This window comes from Euleptes europaea, chromosome 1 (assembly GCF_029931775.1).
Source record: "Euleptes europaea isolate rEulEur1 chromosome 1, rEulEur1.hap1, whole genome shotgun sequence".
NCBI classification, from domain to species: domain Eukaryota; kingdom Metazoa; phylum Chordata; class Lepidosauria; order Squamata; family Sphaerodactylidae; genus Euleptes; species Euleptes europaea.
Window position 1 is genome coordinate 6,022,142 of NC_079312.1, and position 26,664 is coordinate 6,048,805.

General features: G+C 44.4%; 2 protein-coding genes and 1 pseudogene across 2 annotated transcripts in view; 1 reads left to right on the forward strand and 2 right to left on the reverse strand.

The window, feature by feature from the left end:
• The window catches only part of LOC130474289 (zinc finger protein 436-like), a gene marked incomplete at its 3' end in the record, with an annotated part of 75,089 nt that extends 74,427 nt beyond the window's left edge, over positions 1-662 (reverse strand). Inside the window, exon 1 of the mRNA XM_056845877.1 lies at positions 516-662. Coding sequence (XP_056701855.1) covers positions 516-662 — 147 coding nt within the window. The remainder of the gene's footprint in view (positions 1-515) is intronic.
• Positions 663-8,231: 7,569 nt separating this feature from the next.
• LOC130474381 (zinc finger protein OZF-like) lies at positions 8,232-15,023 on the forward strand (annotated as a pseudogene).
• A 2,607-nt stretch (positions 15,024-17,630) lies between these two features.
• LOC130474460 (zinc finger protein 501-like) lies at positions 17,631-19,208 on the reverse strand. Its single transcript, XM_056846124.1, has 2 exons — positions 18,940-19,208; positions 17,631-18,528 (listed from the first exon to the last, which is right to left on the reverse strand). Exons 1-2 carry the CDS (start codon positions 19,206-19,208, stop codon positions 17,631-17,633), a joined length of 1,167 nt encoding a protein of 388 aa, XP_056702102.1.
• Between the last annotated feature and the right edge of the window lie 7,456 nt (positions 19,209-26,664).

A 26,664-nucleotide genomic window follows, 5' to 3' on the forward strand; every position in this document is an offset into this window, starting at 1 on the left:
AACAGCAGCCAGGATCCCATGTAGGGGACAAAGAAAGGAATAACTGGAAGGATTCTGCCTAATCACCCCCTGCTGCTATCAGCGGAGCTAGAACTGGCTTGGGCTTCCCCCACATCCTGGATCGTGACCTAAAGGGGCAGGGAAGCAGCCAAACACCCCATGCAGCACTTGCCCCCTAGAAGAGGCTTTCTAGAGAGGGATGGAAATTTTAAATGCACAAGAAAGGGGCAGAGATGCTTTAGCAAAAGGCTCAGCTTCTCAGATGCTCTTGTCTTGCCAGGATGAAACCAGCTCACCTGCTCTTTCTGCTTCTCCACTTGGCTCAGGAGGAAGCCTTCTGCCAGGGCCACCGCCTGGGAACTGGTCTCTGGCCCACATTCCCTCACCCAGCCCTCCATCTCCGGGGGCAGGATGGTCAGGAACTGCTCCAGGATCACCAGGTCCAGCATCTCCTTCTTGCTGTGCCTTTCTGGCTTCAGCCAGAGGTTGCAAAGTTCATGGAGGCAGCTGCATGCGTCTCGAGGCCCCTCGGCCTCCTGGTAGCAGAACCGCCTGAAGTGCTGGGGCTGCATATCCAAGCCAAAGGCCTCCTCACTCAGGAGGATATTCATCCTGGTTTTCCCCGAGAGTCCCGTGGAACCCCAGTCTTTTCCTACCCCCATTCCGGCTCCAGGGCCTTTCTCGCCCACCGCCTGTATGCGCCCAAGTGCCATCTGCCACGGGGCAAAAGTTCTCCTTGCTCTTCTACCTCTGGGGGGTAGAGGAGACAGATTCTGCTGGCAAAAATCCCCAAACCAAGGGGTCTTTCCTGGTCACGAGTTCCAACGCTGTCAACACAAGCAAATGCAAAACTGCATGGTTCCCGCTAGCATCTGGAGCATCTCCCTGAGAAAAAGAGGGGACCACCTTTACCTTTAATAATCAAAGAGAGCCACAGACTCTCCACTCCACACCCACCCTTGCTAGGGTGACCAGCTCTGAGTTGGGAAATTCCAGGAAGCTTGGGGAGGGGAGGGTTTGGGGAGGGGAGGGATGTCAGTAGGGTATAATGCTGTAAAGTCCACCCTCCAAAGCTGCCATCTTCTCCGGGAGAACTGATCTGAATAATTAGGAGATCAATTGCAATTCTGAGAGATCACCAGGATTTGCCTGGAGGTTGGCAACCCTATGGCTTGACAATGTCTATTTTATACGAAGAGTTAAGGAAGAGTTCCCTCAAACACTATTTAAACTTATTTCACTGGCCTTCCTCTCCTTTGTCTATTGTATTCACACCTACATGGAGAAACATGCTTTTTAGAGAAGTAGCCAGGTTAGCCAGATGCAGCCAAAAGGGCAGCATCTTGTGGTGCCTGGAACACGTTTATTGTGGCTTCAGCTTTTGTTAACCAGAATCTTTGCTTGTCCATCAAAGTGAGCTGTGGCTCACAAAACCAACTGGAAGAAAAAAATTTTGGCACCCCTATCCCCTTCCAGAGTCTGTCTGACCAGCCTATTTCTCTATTAGGATTATCAACTCTGGACTGAAAAATTCATGATTTGGGGCTTGATTTGGGTAGAGGGGACTCAGCAAAGTATTATGTTACAGAGTCCACCATCCAAAGCAGCCATTTTCCCCAGGGGAGCTGATCTCTGTAATTCCAAGAGATCTCCAGGTCACATCTGGAGGTTGGCAACTTTTAAGCTATCATTTTCAATGCTGTTTTTAATTGTTTTAATGTTTTTATGTTTGCTGCCTTGGGGACCCTGATTGTGTGGAAAGGCAGCATTAAAAAAAAAAAATAAATATTTAGATCCCCAGTTTCATAATGAATACATGAAGCTGCCCTATACTGAATCAGACCCTTGGTCCATCAAAGTCAGTATTGTCTATTCAGACCAGCAGCAGCTCTCCAGGGTCTCAGGCAGGGGTCTCTCCCATCACCTACTTGCCTAGTCCCTTTAACTGGAGATGCCAGGGATTGAACCTGGGACCTTCTGCATGCCACAGCTCCTCCCCATAATGAGTCTTACCGCTAGGGTTCATCCAGGAGCTACTGAACTGGGGGGGGGGGAGTAGGGAGAAAAATACATGAGGGGCCACCAAGAAAAGGAGAGCATCTGCCCAGGCTCTCCTTGGGGACTACCCAAGGGACCAACTGGCTAAGCAGTCCGAAAAAGAGGGTCCTACGATAGACTGACCTATGTCTATCCAATTTATGAACTTTGGCTCTGTGGAAGAGCCTCTGCTTAGTATGCAGAAGATCTTGGGTTCAGTCCCCGGCACCTCCAGCTGAAAATACCAGGTGGCGGGTGATGTGAAAGACCTCTGCGAGAGACCCTGGAGAGCTGCTGTCGGTCTGAGTAGACAATATTGAGCCTGAGGGACCAAGTATGTATGGTTGCCAACCTCCAGGTGAGGGCTAGATAACCCCAAATTACAACTGGTCTCCAGATGATAGCGATCAGTTCCCCTGGAGAAAATGGCTGCTTCAGAGGGTGGGCTCTATGGCAGTGGCTCTCAACCTTTTGCCAACCATGGCCCCCTTCCGACCTTGTTTCCTTCCTGTGGCCCCCCTGTCCTACCGATAGAAAGGTGGTTATTTAAATGTTTTGTTTGTAAATAGCCAAGGAACAAAGAAGCATAAACAGCCACACAAAATGCACACATGCGGTTCTTATTGAGAAACTGAAATTTACAAAAAATACCCCACAAAAAGGGAATACAACACGCTAATAAACAACAATGTTCACATACAAGGGAGAACAAAGCCTCTACCACTGTTTTCTATTTTGTTCACTTCTCTGTTTTCTTGTTTTCTTTTCTGTTTTCTAGGTCACTTCTCTGTTTTCTTCCCTTCTCACTTCCCTCTGTGGCCCCCTAGTCTCGTGCCGTGGTTCCCCATTTATGCAATTTTCACCTGTGGCCCCCTTGGAATATCCTGGGGGCCCCACTGCTCCATGGCATTATACCCTGAAGATGTTCGCTTCCCTCTCCACCCCCAAATCTCCAGGAATCTCCCAACCTGGAGCTGGCAATCCTAAGTATAAGGCAGCGCCGTGTACGTGTTCATATGTCAGATCTCGCAGTACGTTTTTCTACTGAATCCAACCCTTGGGCCACCTGTTCACCCCACCGGGCATTAACTCTCCTGGCAGGGAGGTCACCCTCTGGATCCTGCACTGCAGTGATCAGATTTTGCTACTAGGCATACTTGGGCATGCGGGGCTGCAGTTCTGCCCCGGGGGTGGCTCCTTCCTGCCCCATCCTGCACCTCCCTCCTGCCTCCCCCTCCCCTTTCCAAACACCATCTCTCAACTCACCTGCTCCCTCCCAGTTTCCCCAGTCTAGGGGCGGGGCAGGATGTGACTTTCCCAGTTCATGTCCCTTGTCTCCTGGATGCCTCTCTAGGAGGGTGGGCCATTCCAGATGTTCCTTTTAACCCTTGCAGAGCCGCTCTCCCCCAAAATGCCCAGCTGGAGCCCTTTCTCGCGTGATACGCCAAGAGGAGCATCTGCAAGGGAGACTGAGCGAGGATTTCTTCCTGTCCAAGATGCCGATTCTCCCTCCGAAGGGGCAACCCTGTTGGTCTCTTGCAGAAGAAACGACAGGAGGAGAGCTCATAAGAACCTTGGATGCTCATTGCGGTGGCCAAAGGTTTTGTGATTTAGAGGCCATTTCTCCCAGTGCAAAATTCCCATGCTGGAGCAACAGTATAGATTAACCCTCTATCTGTTAAGAACTGCTCCAAGAACCTCCAGATTCCGTTTTTAACATGTATATTTTCAGTAGAATGTGTCATTAAAAAAAACAAAAACTAAAAAACCTAAACCCCCCCCCCAAAAAAACCAGCTGGTAACAGACATTTCCCACCGCATTCCTGTTAATTTTGCAGCTGATTTATCAAGAGACCCCAGCAAAGGGAGTTCCATTGAGTTCTAGGGGGCTGAAATGTACCTTCCCTTGTCTTGAAGCCCTAATGCTGGTTATTTACTCCTGACTTTTTATTAACTTTTATATTTGTTAAAATACTTCTATTCCACAAACCAAGGTGTCATACACAAAAGAGGGCTGCCAACTCACCGTCCAAGCTGGCCTGGCTTGAGCTGTTCCTGTGCTTTTAAGGGCTGCTCATCAGCAGGTGAGGTTTCCCATGGCTTGCCCTGTCTTCCACATATCTATTTGCTGTCAAAGGCCCAGGAAAGCAGTCAGTAAAAGAAGTTGCCAACCTTACTCACTTAACAGGAGCCTGGGGGTGTTCACTCAGATGTAAGTCACCCAAATCTGCGTCCAAGTAGCACTTTAGAAACCAGCAAGATTTTTAAAGTATAACCTTTCAAGAGTCAAAGCTCCCTTTCGCAGGTACTCTGAAAATCTGGTTGGTCTCTAAGGTGCTACGGGACTTGAACCTTGCTGTTCTACTGCAGACTGACATGGCTACCCCTCTGGTGTAGAAGAAGAGTTGGTTTTTATATGCCGACTTTCTCTACCATTTAAGGGAGACTCAAACGGGCTTACAATCAAACCCGTTTCTCCAGATCAGACTCCACCGCTCCAAACCACCGCTCTTAACCACTACACCACGCTGGCTCTCACTGCATGCTGGTGTAGTGGTTAAAACCGGCAGACTCTAATCTGGAGAACTGGGTTCGATTCCCTGCTCCTCCACATGAAGCCTGCTGGGTGACCTTGGGCCAGTCACAGTTCTCTCAGAACTCTCTCAGCCCACAAAGAGGCAGGCAATGGCCAACCACCTGCGAACATCACTTGCCTTGAAAATCCTAAGGGGTTGCCATAAGTCAACTGTGACTTGACAGCACTCTACACACGCACGGGATAAGGAACACTTCATCCTTAAGACCTACAGTCAGAAGGGCAGAAGCAAAGTGGTTATTGGAAGGGGGAAGATTTGCATCCTGGACAACCTCCAACTACTAGAGACCCAAAGACAAGGAGGAAAGGGATCTCAGAGACCCTCTAAAGCAGCCATTTTTTTTCAAGGGGAACTGATCTAATTTGTCTGGACATCAGTTGCAGTCCTACCCTAGAAAGCCTCTGACAGTTTGAGTAGACAATACTGATACTGAAATACGAATGGTCTGACATTCCCTATAGTCTGGACAAACCAGTTTGAACCAGGCACCTAAATAAAGCACCTGTTTCGTTTTTTAAAAATCTATGAAATTTACATCCTTTGGGTTCCTTCAAACAATATAAAAATTCTAGACTGTAAAGAGAGTGTGCAGAGTTAAAGGGTAAAAGATTTATCAAGATTACAAGCGAGTTCAATGAAAGGAGGTAAACAGTTTAAAAACAGGTCTCCCTTTACAAAAAGGGACATGCAAGGGGACAGGCTGTTTGCTTTTAATTCGTCAATCCCACCAATACTCTTCTCGGAGCCGGTTAAAAAACCGTCCTGCGCTAAGACAAACACCCTCCTGTTTGCATTTTCTAGAGAATAGATCTCTACGGGTTAAAGTAAGTGTCTGAATTCCTAGAGAGACACCTAGGAAACAGAAATGTGAACTGGTAATGTCATTTCCTACACTGTCTCTCCCCCCACCCCATCTGACCTTTTTGCAAATAGGAACCCCCTCTCCTCCCCACCCCTTTTTGCACATCACTGCCTGGACTCTGCCTGGCTGAAGGCAGAAAGGTACTAAAAGAAGCTGATCCTGGTTAGTGTGATGCCAAAGCAGTTCCTGACCCTTCTGCCTAGGAAATGTGGGGCTGGATCAGGAAAGCCGAGGCCGATTCCCAGGTTCTAGCCGCAGGTTTCCTACTGAGTCTGCCAGAGGACAAGTAATATAGGTGACAGCATTTCAGTGTGGTCGATTCCGAGGGCTACAAATGTAAACAAGGATGTGTCTTCCTGTTAGTTAAATGTCGGTCTGTCCCCTATGATTCTAAAAAGCCCAGGCCACGGCTACCCACAGGATAAGCAGGGGACTCCCCAATTGTGCAGAAAAATAAGGCTTTGTAAGGAGTGGAGATGCTGCAGTGGGGTGGATTTTTGTGAGCAGCTGAGAGGCTATCCAAGAGAAAAAATGAGGGGAGAGAGGAATTTGTCTGCTCATGCCTCTGGGGGTTTATAGAATTTTGGAGAGGGAGGTTTCAGGTGTTCAAATTTCCAAATTCCCCTCTCCCCCAGTACAGAGACGTGTAAGTATGGGCACTTTCACACATGCTGAATAATGCAATTTCAATCCATTTTCAATGCACTTTGAAGCTGGATTTTACTGTGTGAACTAGCAAAATCCACTTGCAAACAATCAAAGGGTACTGAAAGTGCATTGTTTGGCATGTGTGAAGGTGCCCAATGTCTCTGAGACTGAATCAGTGTATTTAATAAGATGAGAGCCAGCATGGTGTAGTGGTTAAGGTGTCGGACTAAGATCTGGGAAACCTAGGTTCGAACCCCCACTCTGTCATGGAAATCTGCTGGGTTAGCCTTGGGCCAATCACATACTCTCAGCTTCAACTCTGGCAAATATTTGGATGGGAGAGAGACCTCCAAGGAATACCAGGGTCATGACGCAGAGGCAGGCAATGGTAAACCACCTCTGTATGTCTCTTGCCTTGAAAACCCTACAGGGTCGCCATAAGTCAGCTGTGACTCTACGGCAAAAAAATAATAAGTTTAAATTAGTTAAAGTCTGGGGGTTAAATAATGTACTAATTAAAGTTTTAATTTTGGAGGAAGAATCTGGGCTGACTGACATTCATACAATGAATAGCAAGTGCCCAATATTGTGAATTTATCTGTGAGTGGCTTTCTGAGAAGATATTTAAGTATAAAAGAAGTTGATAAACAACAACAAAATTGAGTTTATGGCCTCTGAGTGCTTTGGAGCCAACATCAGGTTTGGGCAGAGGATGGATTAAGACAAATTATAAATGAAAGAAAGTGCTTACTCTGATGCCAATTAACTAGTCGCATGAAGCTGCCTTATACTGAATCAGACCATTAGTCTATCAAGCTCAGTATTGTCTACTCAGAGTTGCAGCAGCTCTCCAGGTTCTCAGATGGAGACTTACTGTCTGATCCTTAACTGGGGATGCCAGGGATTGAAGTTGGGACCTTCTACATGCCAAGCAGATGCTCTCCCACTGAGCCACAGACCCTCTCCTATAAAATCCACACATGAACCTGCCTTATCAGACTACTGGCCCATCAAAATCAGTATTGTGTGTTCAGACTGGCAGCAGCTCTCCAGGGTCTCAGAGGTCCTTCCATCACCTGTTTTCTAGGCCTTTCAACTGGAGAGGCTGAAGTTTGAACCTGGGACCTTCTGCATGCTGAGCAGATGCTGTTCTACTGAGCCACAACCCCTCACCTGCACCCCTCGATTCCTGTTGAAGCTATAAAAGGCTCCTAACAACTTGTAGTATTCCGAAATGGAAGGCGGGGATTAAGGTCGTGAACGGCATGCTCATCACTATCAGTCATTATTAGCCATGATGGCTCAATAGAGCTTCCATGTTCAGAGGCAGTGTACCCCTGAATGCCAGTTGCTGAGGGGCAACATTAGGGGTTTGGCCTCTGTGCCCCCACTGTGGGCCTCCCAGGGCATCTGGTTATCTAGTCTTGGAAACAGACTGCTAGACCAATGGGTCTGATCCAGCAGGGATTCTTCTGCTGCAGTTAATTCCAAACTACTTACTGCCTCTCGCAGGAGAGAGATGTGAAAATACCCACACACACAATTAAACACACACATGCACAACAGATATTTGGGGAGATTGTTGGAAGTTTAAATTGACTGTCTGTATTTCTAGAGCGGCAGTTAGAAAACAGCCCTGCTAGATAAGCATCTTTCTCTAGTGGGTTGTGCTAGTTGCTGATAGATTCAGGACAGACAAAAGAAAATAGCTCTTTACAAAGTGATTAAAATGTGGAATTCGCTGCCAGAGGATGTAGCGATGGCCTCAGGCATAGATGGCTTTAAAGGCGGATTAGACAGATTCATGCCCTGACCTGGATGGCCCAGGCTAGCCTGATCTCTGGCATCCCCATAAGGTTTTCAAGACAAGAGACGAACAGAAATGGTTTGCCATTGACTTTCTCTGCATAGCAGCCCTGGACTTCCTTGGTGGTCTCCCCATCCAAGTAATAACCAAGGCTGACCTTGTTTAGTTTCTGAGATCTGATGAGATCGGGCTAGCCTGTACCAGCTAGGTCACAGCTCTTGCTTGTGATATTCCTATAACTCCTTTCCGTGGAATTTTGGATCATGGGCCACTCACGGAGATGTTTGCTGATTTCCCCAAGTCTGAAAAGCCTCCATCAAAAACCTGTCAGAAGTTGCAGTTCAGGAGCTTGAAGCAGGAGGAACCAATGCTGGATGCCTCCCCAGGTAAGGATTCCTTATGCTTGAATTATGATGAAATCCCCAATAAATTTATTTGCCCTATTTGCTTTCTCTCTAGAACTCTTGAACTCATCTTTTTCTATCTTGATGATGTTGAGCCTTGTCCTTGTCAACTCTTGTCAGTATTTCTTCTTTCCAGGACGGAGAGTGGCATACAGCACAATCTTATGCATGTTTTCTTGAAAACTGTACACACTAGATAGACCCTTTGTCCCTGATGAGCTAGTTTTCTAAGTGCAGGGAGACTTTTGTGTAGATGAGCTAGATTCAGGCCCAGTAGCACCTTAGAAATCAACAAATTTTTCAGGGCATAAGCTATTGAGAGTCAAAGCTCCCTTCGTCAGACAAAAGTTGATATAGAGATCCCTGTGACCTTTTTTCAGAGGGTAGTGGTATTGGTCTGCAGTAGAACAGCTAGATTCTAACTCATATCTGATGAAGGGAGCTTTGACTCTCAAAGGTTTATACTCCCAAAATCTTGTTAGTCTCTAAGGTGATACTGGACTCTGAGTCCTTATAGCCAGTGTGACAGCCAGTGTGGTGTAGTGGTTAAAGTGTCGGACTAGGATCTAGGAGACCCAGGTTCTAGTCCCCATTTTGCCATGGAAACTCACTGGGTGACTTTAGGCAAGTCACACACACACACACACAGTCTAACCTTCCTCACAGGGTTGTTGTGAGGATACAATGGAGGAGAGGAGAATGATATAATCTGTTGGGGTCCCCATTGGGGAGAAAGGTGGGGTATAAATGAATTAAATAAATAAATATATTCCAGTCAGAAGGTGGGAGGGGTGTTGCAAAGAAAGAAGTCAGGATGCAAAGGTACAGTGCACATTGTAATCAACTTGATTAAAGCAAGGGAGAAATGCTTGGGGGCAGAGCATGCAAAAGTAATAGCCATCCCTTACAAGAAAAACTTGAGGCTATATCTGGCACATCTTGTGCGTCCTGAGAGGGTAGATACTCATTTTAGAAAAATCTTGAAAGAAAGGCCAGAAATAACTTAGGGTGGAAATTCACCAAGGAGTGAAATGAGGTGGCTGTGATGTATTTGCAGAGCACAGCATGTGCATTTGTGTGCCATGCTCATTTAGAACGGGTGGTTACAGCAATTCAATCTCAGGAGGAATACAAGCATATTGAGGTGGCTTTTATGGCTTTCAGCTTTTGCTTACAGGAACCAGCCTGATATTTAGATATTAGAAGGAGAAGGAGGAGGTGGTGGTGGTGGTTTTTAAATGCCAACTCAAACCAGCTTACAATAACCTTCCCCTTCCCACAACAAACACCCTGTGAGATAGGTGAGGCTGAGAGATTGTGACTTGCCCAAAGTCACCCAGCTGGCTTCGTGTGTAGGAGTGGGGAAACAAATCCAGTTCACCAGATTAGCCTCCACCATTCATGTGAAGGAGTGGGGAATCAAACCCGTTTCTTCAGATCACACTCCACTGCTCCAAACCACTACACCATGCTGGCTCTCACACCACACTGGAAACCTTTTTTTAGAAACTTATATGTTGCATATAAGCTCTATATATGTAGGGGAGTTATTTCTCTTCTTTTTTTAAACTAATTTTTCATTAGTTACCAGGGTTCAAGGTTTTTTTCTCTTTCTTCATTTTTCTGTTTGTTTGTTTTTTAAAGAAATAATTTTTTAAAGGAATGAGCCTCTGTGCTCAGACCATGATGAGTTTGAGCCTGGAAGGTAGCCACTGCTTCCTTCCGAGCATGAAAGATCCTCATAGTTTTGAAGGAGGTAGTTATAGAGCCCCTGCTGAATCCCTTCCCGCCACCCAGAACTTTTAAAACAATAGACTGGCTGCAGTTATCTCCTTCTTATTAACACTGTTTAATATGTGGCAAGCTGTCATTGGAAGAGGTAGGGAAGCAGAGCCCAGGGGGAGAACCAGTCCCTGGTGGGTACTCTCCTCCTCTGGTAGTCTTCAAACAGAGGCTGGAGAGTCAGCTGCTAGGAATGCTGTAGACCTGAATTTCTATAAAGTCCTTTCCAGCTCTGGTTTTCTCTGTGTCTTCAGAGCACTGAGTTTAGTTTTGTTCCCTGATCGAAAGTTCTGTTATTTACTTTCTCTCTCTCTTTAAAATAAATATGCCAGGAGGCGATGTGGTCAAGAGAGGAGGAACCTCGTGGAGTGTCTATAAAGAGGACCAAACATCCTGAGCTTAAAAACAACACTGTGACTTCAGAGCAACCAAAAATGCAGGAGGAAACCCAACAGACATGGAGAAATAAATCCCATACTTCTTGGAGTGGGGCTGTCCATAAAATCTCATTCCAACAAGAAAAATATAGCGGGAAGAGGAGGAATAAGTGCCCTATATGTGCAAAGACCTTCAGTAAAAAATCAAACCTTAAGAGACATCAGATAATTCATACAGGGGAGAGAGAAAAAAAGCGGTACAAATGCTTTGACTGTGGTGAAACCTTTTGTTAGACATCAAATCTGGTTAGACACCAGAGAATCCACACAGGAGAGAAGCCATATACTTGCCTGGAGTGTGGAAAGTGCTTCAGTCGGAGCGCAAATCTTGCCTGTCATGAAAGAATTCACACCAGAGTGAAACCGTATAAGTGTTCTTTCTGTACTAAATGTTTTGCTGCTAAATCGAGCCTGAATAGTCATCAGAGGTTGCACACAGGAGAGAACCCATATACTTGCTTGGATTGTGGAAAGGGTTTCAGATGGAGCACGCACCTTATTAGACATCAAAGCGTCCATACAAGAGAGAGCCCATATAAATGTTCAGAGTGTGGAAAGAGCTTCAAATTGAGTTCATCTCTTGCTTCCCATCAAAGAATCCACACAGGAGAGAAACCGTACCAGTGTTCAGAGTGTGGAAAGCGTTTTTGTGCCAAGTCAAGTCTCAAAGAACATCAGAGAACACACACAGGAGAAAACCTATATAAATGTCTGGAATGTGGAAAAAGCTTCAGCCACAATGGAAATCTTGTTTCACATCAAAAAGTTCATACAGGAGAGAAACCATATAAGTGCTCGGAGTGTGGAAAAAGGTTCAGTCACAAAGGAAACCTTGTTTCTCACCGAAGACTCCACACCGGTGAGAAACCATATAAATGTCTAGAGTGTGGGAAGAGCTTTAGTCACAATGGAAACCTTGTTTCACACCAAAGGCTTCACACAGGAGAGAACCCCTACAAATGCTTGGTATGTGGAAAGAGCTACAGATGGAGCACGCATCTTATTAGGCATCAAAGTGTACACCTAGGGGAGAGCCCTTATAAATGTTTGATATGTGGAAAGAGCTTCAAGATCAGCTCATCCTTAATTTCGCATCAAAGTCTTCACACAGGAGAAAAACCATACCATTGTCCAGATTGCGGCAAGCGATTTTGTGCTAAGTCTGGCCTTAATGAACATAAAAGAATGCACACAGGCGTGAAACCATATAAATGCTCGGAGTGTGGAAGGAGCTTCATATGGAACACACACCTTATTAAACATCAAAGAGTCCACAGTGGGGAGAAACCATATAAATGCTCAGAATGTGGAAAGAGCTTCAAGGTGAGTTCATCCTTAACTTCCCATCAAAGAATCCACACAGGGGAGAAACCCTATCAGTGCTTCGAGTGTGGAAAGAACTTCACAGTGAGCTCATCCCTAATTTCCCATCAGAGACTTCACACTGGGGAGGAACCATATAAATGCTCAGACTGTGGCAAGTGATTTCTTCCAAATCCAGCCTTAATGAGCATCAGAGAATGCACACAGGAGTGAAACCATATGCATGCTCAGAGTGTGGAAAGAGCTTCATATGGAACACACATCTTATTAAACATCAAAAAGTCCATACAGGAGATAAACCATATAAATGTACCATGTGCAGCAAGAACTTCCGTCTGAGCACAACTCTTACTAATTATCAAAGACCCCACACAGGGGAGAAACCATATCAATGCTTGGTATGTGGAAAGAGCTTCACAGTGAGCTCCTCCCTGACTACTCACCAAAGAGTCCACACGAGAGAGAAACCATATAAATGTTCAGAGTGTGGAAAGACCTATAGGTGGAGCACGAGCCTTTTTTCACATAACTGCAATCAAATGAGGAGACAACAGAGTGTGGAAAGAACATTGGTCAGTGGGCAACCTTTAATTCTCATCAAAGAACCTATAGAGGGGAGAAACAATGTGAATATTTGGAGGGTGGAAAGTGCTTCAGAAGCACAAGCCTAAATTCACAATAAATAAATAAATCCATAATTTCTGAAGAGCAGTTGTTCGAATCTGCTTCATCAAAAAAAAGCAGAGAATCCTGCGACAGCTTAAATAAATAACAAAGGTGTAGCACTGAGATTTTTTGGGGTTATTTGTATCATCTCCTTGTGTTACTAGGCAAGTAGGTGATGTGAAAAACCTCTACCTGAGACCCTGGAGAGCCACTGCCAGTTTGAGTAGACAATACTGACTTTGATGGACCAAGGGTCTGATTCAGTGTAAGGCAGCTTCATGTGTGTTCATGTGCTGCACCAAAACAATATTTTTTTATTATTATTATTAGGATGAATTGTGCATGTGGAAAAAATATGTATCTTTCATTTGTTCTTGTTTGCATTCTTGAACACATTTGTCTATGCTTTATTTTTTAACAAGTAGGATATGAACATATGAAGTGGCCTTGTACTGAATCAGACTTTTGGTCTATCACAGTCGGTATTGCCTACTCACACTGGCAGTAGCTCCCCAGGATCTCTGGCAGAGGTCTTTCACATCACCTACTTCCTGGTCCTTTAAACTGGGGGATGCCAGATCCTGAAGACAAGCTTGGGGCTTGATCCTATCAACCCTTTAGGAGCTGAGAATCTTGGAGTATTTGAGGTGTAGAGAATTGTGAGTTGGATCCAGGGGAAAATGAAAGCAAAAAAAACCATGAAAGCCACTTGCACTAAGTCAGGGGTATTGTATTCTCACTTGTATTTTTGCTTGCACAAATCATGTGCAATCTGGCTCTGGATACTATTATGTGTATGGAATAAATCACTAGGTGTTGAACAAAATCCTACAGAACTGCACTAAGCCCATTGATGTTCCTGCTTGCACAGCACTGGATCCTTTGGATTCAATTTGGGCTTGCAAGTTATTTTATTGTGATTTCAGTTCATGTGGTTTAGATTAATCATATTTAATAATTCCTATGTTTCAGCCCCATGTGTCTCAAACTGAGCATCAGGACTCAAAACATGGGCTGTAACTCTCTCGCATGGGGTTTGTGAGGAGAAGAGGCTGAGCCAAGAGAGAGATGGCTCTGGGAGAGCTTAAGGGCACATTTGGGTTTCTTTGTGTAACGTGTGAAAGAGTCGTGAAATGCATCTTGTAGCTCAGTAAAGCTATATACTTATGAATGTTAAAAACACATACACACAAAATAAAATGTAAACTTTGGAAGAGTTAACTGATGAGAAATACCTGCATTTTATGCTTGGAAATGGGAAAGTTTGAGGCTTCACCCCTTTTAAGTGTTCATGTCCTAAGTGTCTTGCTGTTCTTGAATCAACTGCCTATTAAGATAACTTCCTTTTAGAACTGGGGTTTATTGGATTTTAGTTTCCCTCTTTTTGTAACTTACCAGAGTCTTAAAATTGCTCCTACTCTGAGTGACTCAGGTGACCTGGACACTGCAGGAAGGCAGAAATATCCCTCCCTCTAGAAGCAGGTTCTTTTTGGGGGAGCATGTTTCTTCTGAATATTGGCTACCAGGGACTTTTCTGGGAGTGAGACATATGTTCTTGCTAAATGTCGTCACTTTCACCAGTAAAAATGGGGGGGGGGTGCAAGAAGGAAACGGTGCTTACTTGTTGGGGGAGGGGTCATGGCTCTGTGGTAGTGTATCTGCTTTGCATGCAGAAGGTTCCAGGTTCAATCCCTGGCATCTCCAGATAAAGGGACCAGGCAAGTAGGTGATGTGAAAGACCTCTGCCTGAGACCCTGGAGAGCTGCTGCCAGTCTGAGTAGACAATACTGGCCTTGATGGACCAAGGGTCTGATTCAGTATAAGGCAATTTAATATATTCAATGTAAACCTTGCAAGGATCTGATTCAGTATAAGGCAGATTAATATATTCAATGTAAACCTTGCTCTTAATTCTCCTACCCACCACTGCACTGAAGGGTCAGAACCAGCCATGGAAAGTCTCAGGATTCACATGGCAACAATCCTCTGCATTTGCAGTGGCAATGGAGCATCTCCATAATCAGTTGAGCAGTGAATCCTTGCTTCACTCTGGACATCTTGCAGCTTCTCCTTCCCATTCTTTCTTTCAGGCAATTCTGGACCAAAGCTGCTTGGCTCTTTCTCTAACATCTATTTAATGAAAAGGGGTATGTTTAAAAATGAAAGTTGGGAATTCAGAAGATCAGGGGAACAGATGGTTGGAATATTATGGAGCTATAGCACCACAGCAATTATCCAGTGGTGTGGTAGGATCCGGGGCTTAGCCCTTCAATGGCTGTGCTCTTTTCTCCATGGTCGGGGACAGAGAGTGATGCTAGGGGAAGAGGTGTCACAGCAGCATCCTTTGGTGTGTGGGGTGCCACAAGATGCAATCCTCTCCCCTATGTTATTTAACATCTACATGCGTCCTCTTGCCCAGCTTGTCCGGAGTTTCGGGTTGGGATGTCATCAGTACGCTGATGACATCCCAACAGTATGCTGATGACACCCAGCTTTATCTGTTGATGGACGGCCATCCAGACTCTGTCCCAGACACACTGGCCAGGTGCTTGGATGCCGAGACTGGGTGGTTGAGGCAAAGCCAGCTGAAGTTAAACCCATCGAAGACAGAGGTTCTGTGGCTCAGCTGGGGAGGCCTTGGGGCGGGGTGCTGACTCCCGGCTCTTGATGGCGTGACGCTAACACTTGTGCCCGCTGTCAGGAGCCTGGGTGTGACCTTGGATACCTCCTTATCTATGGAGGCCCTGGTCGCAGCTGCGGCCTGGTCGGCTTTTTTCCATCTCCACCAGGCCCGGCAGTTGGTGCCTTGCCTCTCCCACCCCGACTTAGCTACAGTGATCCATGCGATGGTCACCTCCAGGCTAGACTACTGTAACTCGCTCTACGTAGGGCTGCCCCTGAAGCTGACTCGAAAACTCCAGCTGGTACAAAATGCCACAGCAAGGCTGCTTACTGGGCCCTCGTCGTGGGCTCATATCACGCCAGCGCTTGAACAGCTGCATTGGCTCCAGCTGGAATATCAGGTCAGATTCAAGGTGCTGGTTATTACCTTTAAAGCCTTACACGGTCTGGGACCTTCGTATCTGCGGGACCGCCTCTCCTGGTATGTTCTCCGGAGGATTCTTCGTTCAGCTAATAACAATCTTTTGGTGGTCCCCGGCTCGAGGAGTGTCCGGCTGGCCTCGACCAGGGCCATGGCTTTCTCTGCCCTGGCCCTTGCCTGGTGGAATAACCTCTCTAGCAAGACCAGGGCCCTGCGGGACCTCAAAGAGTTTTCAACCTGTTCATCAATGACCTAGAGTTGGGGTTAAACAGTGAAGTAGCCAAGTTTGCAGATGACACCAAATTATTTAGGGTGGTTAAAACAAAATCGGACTGTGAAGAGCTCCAGAAGGATCTCTGCGTACTGGAAGAATGGGCATTAAAATGGACTTGATGGTGGTCCCTTCCAACTCGATGATTCTATTATTCTAATTTTTCTATCATTTAATGTTTCATATCAAGACTTATGCTTTGCTTCAGTTCTGTTTTTAGATTTCCTATCATATTGTTTATTGAATACTTTATCCTGTCGGTTGCATTAACTTACTCTGTGTAATATATTTTGAGTTCAAGTGAGAAAGGTGTATAAATGATGCTAATAATAATAATAATAAGTACAACACCACTTTGTAGAACCGATTCTGGTTTGACTTGTGAGAAGAAGGAACAAGAAACCATGCCGAAAATTGAAAAACAGGAACCAGAAACCAAGAAAGGGAAGGTAGCATGGTATAACCTGATCTCGTCAGATCTCAGAAGTACTTGGAAGGGAGATCTCCAAGGGAGACCATGCATAGGAAGGCACTGGCAAACCACCTATACTTCTCACTTGCAATCAAAGCCCCTTGCTGAGGTTGCCATAAGTTGGCTGCGACTTGATGGCACTTTACACACACACACACACGCAAATGGAAATAAACTGAGCTGTATGTATGACTGTATTTATTTAAAATACTTACATCCTGCCTTATTTCCCTGAATTCAAGCAGTCCCAGATTTAAAAACTAATTTACACAATGAGTAGAAATGTGAGTTGGCCTTTTTAAATACACATACCCCATCCTTCAGTGACTATATTGTAATGTAATGTAGATACTAAAGAGTTAGAACTGGAATCACAATACAACTGGTCATAGTTCCAAGCAAAATTCAAAATTTCCCATAAATTCTAATGACAGCTGCAGCTCAAAAATGCTCTGAGATTCTCTGGTGGTGGGGCATGAGATGAACACCCTCTTGGTGAAAATGTAGTATCAATAGATAGGCAATACATCAAAGAGACAGAATTGAGCCACGCACATGTCTCCTCAGTAGGACACCAGTTCAGAGGACTATCCTGTAATGATGATAATGAGGAAGGGCTGTGGCTCAGTGATAAAGCATCTGCTTGGCATGAAGGAAGGTCCCAGATTCAATCCTTAGCATCTCTAGTAACAATTAAGTCCTAGATGGTGAAAGATCTCAGTCTGAGACCCTGGAAGGCTGCTGCCAGTTTGGGGTAGACAATACTGATCGTGATGGACCAAGGGACTGATAAGGCAGATCCATGTGTTCAATAATGTTCATGGTCTTAGGAGAAGACATCAGCAGAATTGCCATGCAAGTGTTCAGGATCTAGTTCTTTACATAAAAACAGACCAATTTTGCAAAGTATTTATAAATCACCAGCCAATAAATAGTTCACAAAACCCATGCACGTTTATATGCCCACTTTATCTTGTTTGTTTCTTTTAATTGTGTGGGTGAATAGCTCAGCAGAGGAACTGAGAAGTGAACACTGGGATGGATCCGACTATCCTCCAAAGAGCCTTCCTACAACGGAAGGGTCATTTAACTTGGCAGAAGGTTTGTTAGGCTTGAGGAAGGCTTCCAACTTTGCTCAGAGACGTGGGAAAACATCAGTAGGATCCATTCCATTAAATGCATACCCTGAAAACTCAAGATAAAAGCAACTGGTTACATTTTCAGCTGTTTTCCCCCCCTGCAACAAAACTCATGAGAAATCAGACAGCTGCCCAGATAAAGTTAGGACTGTTCTCCCACTGAAGCCCCTTCTACACTCCAAACACTTACAAGGTTTCTCCCTTGAGTAGATTCTTTGAGGAGAACTAAGGGTTGTGAACCTATGGAAACACTTTCCACACTGACAGTGTTTACTTGGTACCCTCCCGTGTGCATGCAGTTGTGAGTAATAAGGCTTGTGCTCCACCGATAGCTCTTTCCACACTCAGAACACTTGTATGGTTTCTCGCCTGTGTGGATTCTCTGATGATTAGTGAGCGTGGTACGCTGACTAAAGCTCTTCCCACACTCCAGGCATGTGTGGGGTTTCTCCCCAGTGTGGATTCTTTGATGCTTAATAAGGTGTGTATTCCACAGGAAGCTCTTTCCACACTCCAAGCATTTATATGGTTTCACTCCCATGTGCAGCCTCTGATGCTCATTAAGGCTTGATTTGGCACAGAAACACTTGCTACACTCTGAACATTGATACGGTTTTTCTCCTGTGTGAATTCTTTGATGGGAATTCAGAGTTGTGCTCCGACTGAAACTCTTCCCACACTCCAGGCATTTAAAAGGTTTCTCGCCTGTGTGGATTCTTTGATGAGAATTAAGAGTTGTGCTCCGGTTGAAGTTCTTTCCACACTGTAGGCATTTAAACGGTTTCTCCCCTGTGTGGATTATTTGATGCAAAGTAAGGCCTGTACTGTGACTGAAACTTTTCCCACACTCTGAGCATTGATATGGTTTCTCTCCTGTGTGGAGTCGCCGGTGTGAGGTGAGGGATGTGCTCACCTTGAAGCTCTTCCCGCACTCCAAGCACTGATAAGGTTTCTCGCCAGTGTGAACTTTTTTATGCGAAATAAGGTTTCCATGGTGGCTGAAGCTTTTCCCACATTCCAAGCATTTATATGGTTTCACACTCATGTGAATTTTTTGGTGTGAACTTAGGGATGCACTCATCTGGAAGCTCTTTCCACATTCATTGCATTTATATGGACATTCTCCTGTGTGAATTCTCTGATGTGATAGAAGGTTTCCATTGTCACTAAAGCTCTTTCCACACTCCAAGCATGTATAGGGCCTCTCCCCTGTGTGGACGCTTTGATGCCTAATAAGGTGTGTGCTCCATCTGAAGCTCTTCCCACACTCCAAGCATTTATATGGGTTTTCTCCTGTGTGCAACTTGTGGTGACCATTGAGGCTTGATTTAGCTGCAAAGCACTTGCCACAGAAGGAACACTTGTATGGCTTTACTCCTGTGTGGATTCTTTCATGGCAAGTAAGGTCCGCACTACGGCTAAAGCTCCTTCCACACTCCAGGCAAGTATACGGTTTCTCACCTGTATGGATTCTCTGATGTCTGACTAGGTTGGATGTCTGACGAAAAGTTTCTCCACACTCTGAGCAGCCATACCGCCTTTCCCCTGTATGGATTCTTTGATGTCTCTTAAGGTTTGATTCTTTACTGAAGGTTTTTGAACATATGGGGCACTTATTCCTTCTCTTTTCTTTCTGCTTTTCTTCTTGTGATGAGGTTTCAAGCGCATGTCCACTCCAGGAGTTGTTGGATTCACAGATCTCTTTGTTTCCTCCTGGCATTTTTGATCCTTCTAAGTTCCCAGAATTCTCTTCCGCCTCAAGATCCCCAGCTTTTTCTGCCAATGCTCCAAAAGCTTCCCCCTCACTATCTCTTTGATGGCCATCAACTCCTGGAATATAAAAAGAGGTTAAAATTAACATAAATAGAATAGAAGTTTTACGCAATCTTGATCTTATGGAAGTATGAAATATAACTTTATATTCTTGGTACAAGTGCCAACCTGCAAATGAGCAAAACTAACAACTGCCCATACAAGTGCTTTCTCCGTTGTGGCTCCCACCTTAGGGAATGGCCTGCCCAGGGAGGTCACGAAAGCTCCTGGCTTTCTACAAACAATGTAAACCTTAATTATTCAAGAGGTCTTTCCTGTGCAAATAACGGGGCTGCGCTGGTCAAAATATTTTACAAAATTACTTGAATAAATTATTAGAGTCTGTGGTCTGTACTGCTAAGTATGGTATATACATGGGCTACGTATAGTAAATACATGTACTATGTATAGTATATATACTATGTATAGTATATGTAGGTTCTGGTGCATGCTCAAAATTTCCTTAATTACTTCAACCCCTTCCTTGAGATTAAACCATTGATGGAAAAACAGCATTTGTTTCTTGATAACTTAAATGGACGTGAGATTTTTAAAAATGGTGCGCTATATCTCCCAAACAATGGCTTGGCGCTGTCTGCAGTCCAGCAATCTAATAATTATCAGTAAGTTTGCAGGGAGTCCGGATGTTCGACATACACAGAAGGAAAATGCATGCAGCACAAACACACATCCTTTCCTACTCATTTACGTTTTTTGGGATAGGGAGAAATGTTCTCTCCATCCACTCTCTCCACCTCATGTATAATTTTATAAACCTCTATCATCTCCCCTCTCAGTCGTCTCTTTTCTAAATGGAACAGTACCGGACTCTTCAGCTTTATCTCATAGGGAAGGTGTTCCAACCCTCTAATCTTCCTGTTTGCCTTCTTTTGTACTTTTTCCAACCCTAAGGTGACCTTTTTGAGATATGGTGAATAAAACTGCACATAGTAACAGTGATTCCAATCAGGGAAGAAACTAGAGTCACAGCTGTAAAGAAAGACAGAAATGGGTTCTGCTTCCTGACCGCCGTATAAAGACTTTGTGAGGTCCCTCAAACCAAACATGGTGTGACAGGCCCTTTCTTGAAACCAAGGGGACCCTTACTGATGAATTTGGGGGACCTGCTTGGCTTTGAGATGTAAGCCTTCTCCTCAGTTACAAGATGTTCTTAGGGTGGCAAGTGTAAAGGCTTTGAGTCGCTGCTTTGAGGATATTTTCATATTGAGCCTGAAGAGTACAAAGATTCACTGAAGATGATGTGCAGTACATTCCAGGCAAACAAAAGGAAGAACTTCTTCAAACAAGTTGTAATAATAAAACAGCAAATTTGGCAAGAATTCCTTCCTTTGGAGAGACTGTATTCTGGCCAGGTTGGAAGAAAAGGGCCACAGGATGGTAAACAACAGCAGTTGCCGCTACAGTCATGCAATTCCTTGCTAGGGATCCTTTTACATTGCACTGATCAGTAATAGACAAATCATTCCACAATGACCACATGTGTTCTGCAGACAAAATTGTGGTTGAATTCCAGGCTTTGGGATCTTGCTTTCATCCTAGCCTACCTCATAGGGTGAGGAGAAATACCATGTAATTCTGTGCTCCTTAGAGGAAAGGTGAGGGAGGGGGGAGAAATCTAGTAAACCTTTCTCCCATCCCTTCTTCCACCAAGCTCAGGGAGGAGTACCCCTTCCTCATTCTATCATCCCAACAATCCTGAGAGGTAGGATAGGCTGAGACAGACAGTGACTGGCCCAAGGTTGCTCTGAAAGCTACATGGCAGAGTGGGGATTTGAACCCAGGTATTCTGGGTCCTAGTCCAGCACTCAAACGACTACCCCATGCTGGCGAGACAGATAGTATCCATCGAGCAAAGGAGAAAGCCTTACCCCAAATGTCAACATTCCCATCATTCTCTGACATGGATTTGCTGCCCTGATCCAGGGGCTCTTCTCTGCATCAGTGAAAGGCACTCCCCCCTCATCAAAAGACTCCAGAGCCTGAAAGAAGAAGCAATAAAATTCCCCATTTGCAGACTATATCAAGGAGAAGAGGATTCATGGACCATTTGAAAGAGATAGGTAAGGAGTGATCATCTGAATTTTCCTGATATTCTTTGGGTCAGGACACAAGAAGGTCTAAAGGGCTCTTTGAGTCACGAAATTCACAAGATTCGAGTCCAGTAGCAACTTAAAGACCATCTAGACTTCCAAGGTATAAGCTTCCCAGAGTTCAAGCTTCCTTCATCAGTTACCTGAAGGGGTATAAGGGTTCAGAGATTTCCATTTCTATTTCTATCTGATGAAAGGAGCTTAGAAAACTCATATCCTGGAAATCTTATTGGTCTCTAAGAGGCTACTAGACTCAAATCTTACTCTTCTGCAGATCAACAGGGGCACCCCCCCCCCCGAAACTATGCAATTGACAGCACATGACATGCTGGTCAATTTCTATGGTGCAGAAGCCAGCATGGTGTGGTGGTTAAGAGCAGTGGTTTAGAGCGGTAGAGACTGATCTGGAGAACAGGGTTTGATTCCCCACCCCTCCACATGAGCGGCAGAACTAGATTTGTTTCCCCACTCCTACACAAGATGCCAGCTGGGTGACCTTGGGCGAGTCACATTCTCTCAGCCCCACCTACCTCACAGGGTGTCTGTTGTGGGGAGGGGAAGGGGATTGTAAGCCGGTTTGATTCTCCCTTAAGTGGCAGAGAAAGTCGGCATATAAAAAACAACTCTTCTTCTATGGCTGTTAGTTGAGTACAGTAGCACCTGAGAGAGCAGATCTGAAAAAGGAGCATTGACTCTCAAAAGCTCATACTCTCCAAAATCTTGTTGGTCTCTAAGGTGCTCCTGGACTCGAATTAGGTTTCTACTGCAGACCAATATGGCCTGCCTCCGAAACTTTCTTCTCTGTGTTTTTTTTTTTACATCTTTGTGCTGGTGTGTTAAGTGCTGTCAGGTCACATTCGACTCATGGCGACCCCATTAATCAATGTCCTCCAAAATGTCCTATCTTTAACAGTTTTGTTCAAGTCTTGCAAACTGAGGGCTGTGGTTTCCTTTATAGAGTCAATCCATCTCATATTGGGTCTTCCACTTTCCCTGAGGCCTTCAACTTTTCCTGCATAGGCATCGGGTACAGACTGGCACAGAATCACAAAAGGGGGATGGATAATCAATTGGAAAAATCACACTCACACCCCAACAGCACAGCTGTGAAAGACTGCTGAGCTCCAGGGATGAATTTGCTCCTTCCTCTTCATCTTGCCCTGAAACCCGCTCCCCACGGTCTACGGGTGGAACCCAATTCCCTTGCGGGAAACTGTTCATCCAGCCCCAAACCTCTGCCACAGACTATCTTCATGCTATATAGGAGAGTTGTGGGGAGGGAGGGTTGTGGGGAGGAAGGGCTGGGCATGCATCCCCCAACCCTAATTCACCCCTCTCCATTCAAGATCTGACCTGGATGGCCCAGGATGGCCTAATCTCATCAGAACTTGGCTGCTAAGCAGGGTCAGCCCTGGTTAATACTTGAGCAAGAGACCATTGGGGAAGTCCAGGGTCACTACGCAGACGCAGGCAATGGCCTCTTGCCTTGAAAGCCCTATGGGTTGCCATAAGTTGGCTGTGATTTGATAGCCCTTTCCATCATCCAGTTCAGGATACTTTGGATGGGCACTCCAATATCTCTGTTGAAGTTACATAGTTACATTAACAAAATATTTTGATGGGTGGAGGAAGGACTTGTTGAACTTTATCTGGCAAGGGAAAAAACCTAGAATTGCCTATAAATATTTAGTTGACTCTAAAGAAAGAGAAGGATTTTCTCTCCCAAACTTTAAACTGTATGCAGAAGCATCAGCTTTGGTATGGCTAAAGGACTGGATACAACTTAAGAATACACGTTTACTGGACTTAGAAGGTTTTGATAATAGATTTGAGTGGCACGGTAACTTATGGTATGATAAACTTAAAAATCATACGGCTTTTCAACATCATATTGTAAAATCTGCTTCAATAAAAATTTGATTAAGGTACAAACATTTTTTAGAAACCAGAACACCTCTATGGATCTCAACAGAAGAAATGTTAACGTTACGACCATTGCGACCATCTCAGTTTGTAACATACCAGGATCTTCTGATATGGCAAGACAATAAATGTACCCTAAAAGACCATGATGATTTAAAAGAACATCTGACCTGGTTTCAATATTATCAGATAAAATCTGTATATTTACAGGATATGAAAACAGGTTTTAAAAAAGATAAATCAACTTTACAACAAATGTTATTGGAGAACAATGAGCATTTAATTTCAAAGATGTACAAGATGTGGCTGATAATATACAGAGCAAGAACAAATAAAACCAACTTGGGCACAGACATTGGGATACAATATTCCTTTGAATAGATGGGAAAGATTTTGGTCAAGGGATATGAAAAATATACTTTCACAATCTTTAAGAGAAAATATCTATAAGATGATTTATAGATGGTATCTAACTCCCAAAAAAATTGCTAAAATGCATAGAACAATGTCACCAAACTGCTGGAAATGTCATGATGAGATTGGTTCCTTTCATCATGTTTGGTGGCTCTGTGAAAAAGCTAAAAAAATTTGGGATATGATTTACAACGAATTACGACTGATATTACAACAAAACATCCCTAAATCACCGGAAATGATGTTGTTAAGTATTATACCGGATTCTATATTGACTCAGATCTTTTTTGCTACATGAAACAACTGCCGCAAGATTGGTTTATGCAGCAAAATGGAAATTACCTGAGATACCGGATAAGACTGACTGGATAAATAAAATGTTGGAACTAGAAATGGCTAAACTTACTGCATTAATACATCAAAAGAAGAATACAGAATTTGTGGGAAAATGGGAGGCGTGGATAACATACTGTGTAAATGAATTTAATCTGGGAGATGTTAAAGGTTATGCTTTAATCTAATTCAACTGACTTAAGAGGAAGTAATAATGTTAAAAGTTAGATGTGTTATGTGATTAAATTTACAAATCAATTTATTATAATGAATTAGAATTTAGATACAAAGGGAAGAACTGAGATATTAAACGGATAGAGGAGGGGAGAGGGGGAGTCAAATAGATAGAATACCCATAATGATCAGTAAGATATTATATGTATTGTATAATTATATTGATTGAATGATGGAATTACATGTGATTAATTTAGAAAACAATAAAAATTAAAAAAAAAACCAATATCTCTGTTGAAGTGAGTGCTGATTCACCAAATCATCCACTGGAATAAATTTTGTTAGTCTTCACTGTGGGTGCTATTATTCATGAGGATCCAAGGAAGTGTTTTTCCTCCGGTCCTAATTTATCACACAAACGCTGTCTTAGCATCATAATCAGATTTGTGTCCAGTAGGGTTAGGGTTAAAAAAAAAATAGTCCATTTATATCCCACCTTTCTCCATGTAGAGCAGACGGCCCTCACAATAATTAACTGTAGCTTGAATGCTGAATGAACAGTTCTGCCCAAATAGCTGTAGCAATATTGGAGAAAGCAAAAGCAAGAACAGTCATCCTTTTTTGAGAAATTGTACCAGTAGGTAAAATTGTGCATGTGTGTCTAAAGGGGTGTCAATTTGCAGCCAATTTATGGCGAGCCCTTACTGGGTTTTCAAGGCAAGAGTCTAACAGAGATGGTTTGCCAGTGCCTTCCTCTGCAATTAGCAACCCTGGTATTCCTTGGTGGTCTCCCATCCAAATACTAACCAAGGCTGACCCTGCTTAGCTTCTGATATCTGCCAATATAGAGCTATACCGTGCAGCCTTCCCTCCTCAGAATTTTATAACCAATGTCAAACCCCGCCTTTCTCCTTAATGGGGATCCAGAGTGGCTTACATTGTTCTGTTATCCTCTTTTTCCTCACAACTTGGGAGGCAGGTTAGGCTGAAAGGCCCAAGAGCACATAGAGTGCAGAGTCAACATTCGAACCTGGGTCTCCCAGATCCTAGTCTGACACTTTAACCACTACACTACGCTGGCTCTCCGCAATGCAAATGTCACAGCATGTATCCTAAATCCAATCCCTGGGATGCTGTTCCGGTCATGGGAAGGGGAAAATCTAGACACTCAGAGTGGTGTTCGGTTTAAGTTTCAGATTAGAATAATAGAATCATAGAGTTGGAAGGGACCACCAGGGTCATCTAGTCCAACCCCCTGCACAATGCATGAATTTCACAACTACCTCCCCCACACACCCCCAGTGACCCCTAACCCATGCCCAGAAGATGGCCAAGATGCCCTCCTTCTCATCATCTGCCTAAGGTCACAGAATCAGCATTGCTGACAGATGGCCATCTAACCTCTTCTTAAAAACCTCCAGGGAAGGAGAGCTTACCACCTCCCGAGGAAGCCTGTTCCACCGAGGAACTGCTCTAACGGTTAGAAAATTCTTCCTAACGTCTAGACCAGTGGTTCCCAACCTTTTTTTGACCAGGGACCACTAGGACTTTTTTGTTCGGTGCAGGGACCCCAAGGTTCAAAATAAAAATTCCTGGAATTTGAAAATAAACTTTAATCATAACTGTTAGTTAAACATTAAACTTAGAATTATATTTGAATATATATATTTTATAATAGAGAATTTTTAATTGAAAATATTAATTTATTATGGGTTTATAACTTTGTTTCATGGACCTTAATTTAGTTCTCGCGGACCCCTGGGGGTCCACGGACCCCCGGTTGGGAACCAGTGGTCTAGACGGAAACACTTTTAATTTTAACCCGTTGGTTCTGGTCCGACCTTCTGGGGCAACAGATAACAACTCCGCACCCTCCTCTATATGCATCTAGATTACGGTCTGGGAGACCCACGTTTGAACTACGGAAGCTTGCTGGGTGACCTTGGGCCAGTCACACCCTCTCAGCCCGACCAACCGCACAGGGTTGTTGTGAGGCTAAAACAGGGCAGAGCAGGAGGACGTAAGCCAGTCGGGGGGCCCCGTCGAGGAGAAAAGCGGGGAATAAATGAGTACAAAGTAGCACTTAATATACAATTGAGCCTATTTTTTATTATTGTATTGTTTTTATACTCATAATATTCAATCCCTTCCTTTTTTTTCCCTGTACCCCTTCAATTATATAAATAAAATTTAAAAAAAAGTAGCTTTTTCCCTGCTTGGGCGGGGATTCCCTCCCACAGGTGCGCCCAGATCCCCTACCAAGACTGCAGGTAGTCCCACTTTGCTTTCTCGCAGATATCACCCAGCTTTTAGGGAGTGATCCTGCACCCTTGCTCACCTGGCTTCCTTGGATCTAGCAGGATGGACCCCCCCCCCCTCACGTTCCCGGGGTCTAGTCCTCTGCCTGAC

Bases quoted from the DNA above. Each gene is read 5' to 3' on its own strand.
- LOC130474460 (XM_056846124.1), bottom strand. From the start codon at position 19,208: ATGCCAGGAGGAAACAAAGAGATCTGTGAATCCAACAACTCCTGGAGT. The intron at 18,529-18,939 runs GTATACTTGCCT...AATTCACATGAG, and splicing joins ATCCATACAGGTGAGAAACC to TGTGAAACCATATAAATGCT.